This window comes from Leguminivora glycinivorella, chromosome 25, assembly GCF_023078275.1.
Source record: "Leguminivora glycinivorella isolate SPB_JAAS2020 chromosome 25, LegGlyc_1.1, whole genome shotgun sequence".
In the NCBI taxonomy this organism is placed as follows: Eukaryota; Metazoa; Arthropoda; class Insecta; order Lepidoptera; family Tortricidae; genus Leguminivora; species Leguminivora glycinivorella.
Genome location: NC_062995.1, coordinates 7,386,797 through 7,391,214, shown reverse-complemented (window position 1 = coordinate 7,391,214; position 4,418 = coordinate 7,386,797). Strand labels below are relative to the sequence as shown.

The 4,418-nt window shown below is 36.0% G+C and overlaps 1 protein-coding gene across 1 annotated transcript; it reads left to right on the top strand.

Moving 5' to 3' along the window:
- Positions 1–271: 271 nt before the first annotated feature.
- On the top strand, positions 272–1,732 carry LOC125239230 (protein HGH1 homolog). The gene has a single exon (XM_048146761.1). The coding sequence runs from the start codon at positions 330–332 to the stop codon at positions 1,416–1,418; it is 1,089 nt and encodes a 362-aa protein (XP_048002718.1). The 5' UTR covers positions 272–329; the 3' UTR covers positions 1,419–1,732.
- Positions 1,733–4,418: the final 2,686 nt, after the last annotated feature.

Genomic DNA, 4,418 nt, shown 5'->3' with positions numbered 1-4,418 from the left:
ACTTGTGAAAATGAATCAGCTACTCACCAGCAGATGGCGCTATTACTTATTTGATCAAAGAAATAAATCAGTGTAGATATGCTCTATTTTTTATTGCGTTCGATAAGTTTTAAAACAGCGTGCTTTTTTTATAATCATAATTATATTAAATTGGTGTTTGTACAGAAAACATTTTAATACATTTCATTATATTTTATTTTACCGCGGCAACTTTAGCTGTCGTTGTCAAACGTCAATGTAATATTAATGTCAAACTTGTCAAAGTCACATTTCCGTGTGTTTGGTACGCAGTAATATTGGTAATTATTGTTTTATTTTCAAAATCCACGATGTCCAAAGATCCACTTGACGAGTTAATACAGTTCCTGAAACCCGAGTCCAGGATAGATCTCAAACATATCGCTTTGGACCATTTAGTCGGCTTATCAGGCAGCGAGGAAGGTATTCACACATTGCTCAAAAACGAACAAGTAATATCGAGTATCATTGAGTTAACTAGTGATAGTGTTGACGAGGTCGCTAAAAATGCTCTTTTAGCGCTTGTAAACATCACAGCCAACTCCAAGGGAGCTTCGGAGATACTGAAATATCGCCCGAGTACTTCTAAAAACATAATAGAATTACTTATAGGTTATGTTCTCGATCCTAATAAAAAAGATGCCGATGCAGCTTGTATGATACTTTCTAACATCACGCGGCTAGAAGATGAGTTGGAAGTGTGTTTAGACACATTAATACCCAAGTTAAATGATATTCTGAATGTGTACGTCAACATTGACTTCAATAAAACTGGTTCAAAGTTACACTATCTCGCAGCCATGTTTAGCAACCTGAGCTGCAGCAGTAGAATACGAAAATGGCTGACAGAAGAGAACCCACACGTACCTTTAATAAAAATCCTGCCATTTTGCAATTACGAGCAATCTAACATTCGCCGCGGCGGAGCTATAGGAACCATAAGAAATTTATCCTTTGATGTTGAATATCATGACATATTACTAAATCCAGATTTAGATATACTTACATATCTGTTGAACCCTTTAATGGGCAATGAGGATTATCCTGATGAAGAAATGGATGTACTACCGATAGCATTGCAATACTTACCTAAGGAAAAGAAGAGAGAAATTGATGTAGATATTCGTAAAATGATTATAGAGACGCTAAACAAGTTTTGCAGTAAACGGAACTGTAGGGAGATTCTACGGGACAACGGTGTATATTACGTGTTACGGGAGTACCACAAATGGGAGAAAGACCCAAAAGTCCTATTGGCGTGTGAGAATGTTGTAGATATACTGATTCAGAAAGAATCTGAAGTCGGAGCGGAGGATTTGTCAGCCGTTGAGGTGCCAGAGGATTATAAAGAGAAGTTCGAAAAGATGGATGAGGATTATATAAAAAGCGCTGCATCTTAATTTACATACAGTCAACCTATTTGAATCCTAAGCCACTGTAGAACCTTTTCATAGTAAACGTCGAAGTGACTTTCATGACAAATACAACACGGTGTCAATAAAACAGGGTTCTAGCTCCTCGGGTGCCAGACTGATTTTTGAGTCATTGGAATTTGGATTTTATTCTAATTAATCAAATTTCAAATTTGATTGACATAATCGGCCGGGAGTCGACCGGCCTGACTCCAAGGGCTAGAGTGGCCTAGGATTCAAATTGATTGACCATACACTTGTTAGTTTAAGTTATAAATAAATGCATTTATTTATGGTTTCTAGAGCTGTCATTTCAATTACTGAAACCTTATAAGTAACTACTCATTTAGAGCTGCTGCAACTATCTATTATATAGACAGACGTTATTAAAGGACATTATCTTAATTATATCCAAAATAATCATTAACACATACATTTTCGCTAGCCATTTCCATTAGTAGAAGATGGCAACTAAAATGTTCCCATATATTCTTACAGAACAATAAAAGAAAAGCCTTTTATTTCAAGTAAGACAGTACAGTAAAATATTACAGTTAGAAATAAATATAAATTTGACGCAATTTAACCCATTCATGGCCACGCACTGTCGAGCGTACACATCACGCCGGGGCCACCATACAAACCGTTTTTAGCTAAAACGCGTGACTCAGCTCATGGGTCTCTGGCCTGGCGCGAACGCAAAATAAAGTGCCGCTTATGAATCCAGCCAGTTGAACAATGTTATGCAACATTTTTACTAACCAACTGTTTTCTGTTCATATTAAAAAATATATTATTAATTTATTTTAAGTTGACAGCATTTTATTTTCCAATAAGGTATTTAGTTCTAGTAAACTGTTCCTAATTCCGTAAAACTCATTGGTACGAGCCGGGGTTCGAACCCGCGACCTCTGGAACGAAAGTCGCACGTATTTACCGCTAGCCTAAAATGCTACGAATAAGTAAATTTGAATTAATCAATAATCACAAGCAAGAAAAATAACGAAATCCGTTTATCTAAATGAGTTTGGATTGTAATTGTAACCCAAAGATATCACAGTAATTAACAAAGAATTAACTAAAAAAATATGACTCTTACCGGCAGGTTCAATCACATCCACACCCATATGTTGTTGTTGTTTATTTCTTGCATCATTGCTGTTAAATCAGGATGCATATCATTCAACAAAGGCGAGTTCAGGGTTCCAGTGTTCGAAGCCAGGCCGTTCGTGTGAAGCAAGTTCGGAGTCCATCAGGAGGATTCAAATTCCGGGCATCCATAGCCCAAAGACCTTTACAGGGGACAGCTCAATCACATTTTTTGCCATACGAAATTAAACCTTATTACTGAAACAGAAAGTCGATCGTATCAGACTAGCGAAAACGGTCCACATGAGAGGGCATTGTTTGGGCTGGTGTCCCTCTCGCACGTGTTGCCAGTGTTAAAGAGGTTCCCATATTAGTAGTACTTTTATCTGTATATTACCTGACTTTATAACTTCTTATTTTATTTTAATGTTATATTCAAACTAGGGTTTCGATATATATCAAAAAATTAAAATAATTATAATGTCATTATTTTGATGCCAGTAAATCAAAGATTTGTATAATTAAAAAATACTTTCAATTGGGTGTTAGTAGATTTAGTAGTAACTTTGAAAATTGACTGGTATCCCCAATTTATGACAGTGATGACGTCACTGAATAATGTTGACATTGTCAGCAAGTGCGAGAGGGACACCAGCCCAAACAATTACCTCTCATGTGGACACACTTTTTGACCTAACTAAACAATCTAGTTTAATAATTCTAAATCTATGCCATAGCCAAGGTCACAAAAATCACAAAATACGAAATCACTGAAGTGCACTGGGAGGAGTATAAAGTCGCCAACGAAAAATCGTGACTAAATAGAATTTCCCATATTACTCTAAAATACATCCTAATAGAGGGGATGGGAAAAATAATTTCTTGAGTTTTTGTCAAACCGCGTGAAAGATAAGACGACCGCTTAATTCGCCGCCGCTCAGGTGCATTCATTGTTTATTGGCCAAGTGTCACCGATAATCTTACATGTGGCCGGTCATGATCTTTGTTTTGGTGAACGTCATTATAATAGAAACAATAGAGCACTTAAAAACTGTTATAAACACCACGCAAATGTTTAGAAAAAAGCTTGTCTTGTAAATATGTCACACACTTTTATGATATACAATACAATTACTATTTAGTATGTGACTGTTTGTTTAAGCCGCCCTGTTTTTGTAATGAAACAAAGTAATACAGCATGGTAATAAGTTTGGTTCTTAGAAATGTTGCTTGCTGCCATCCAAACAGCAATACGTTGTAAAATGGTACAAGTTGCAAGGAATTTCGTCATGAAATAAGCTTTAAAACAATGCAATAAAGTTTATTTTTGCGTGCTACGAAAATATGTGTAGTTTTTACAAGTAGCGCCAGGCCACGGTGACCCATACCTTGAGTCGTGTCTATAACTTCAGGCATATATATATTATTTATATTTTTGAAATGTGGATTCATCCATTTGCTTGAAATACGTATGTATCTCGAATTTCAGAATATTTACTATATTACACTTATAGTAAACCAAACTTGAATATTCTAGACCCCATTTCACTAAAAAAAAACATCTTTATATTGTTTTTATTCATTACACCTAATGAAAATGGTTGTTAGCTCAAATTATACTTACATTATTACGTTTTGTTTATGTTTAAATCAGAATTTATTCAGGACTCACATGCGAGTCATCGGCCCTGCGGAACTGTTCCGTCATGACTCATAAGCTGAGTTGCTGGCCATGAATGGGTTTCGTTAGATTTGGCAAACGATACGTCTTAGCCACATCGCAACCATATCGCAACATACTTCAAAACAAATGTGTCAAAAATGTGAACTTACAAATCCGGGACAATACCGTCCGTAAACCGACTTTACAGACAACCAATTTTTTTGACGTGATAACGT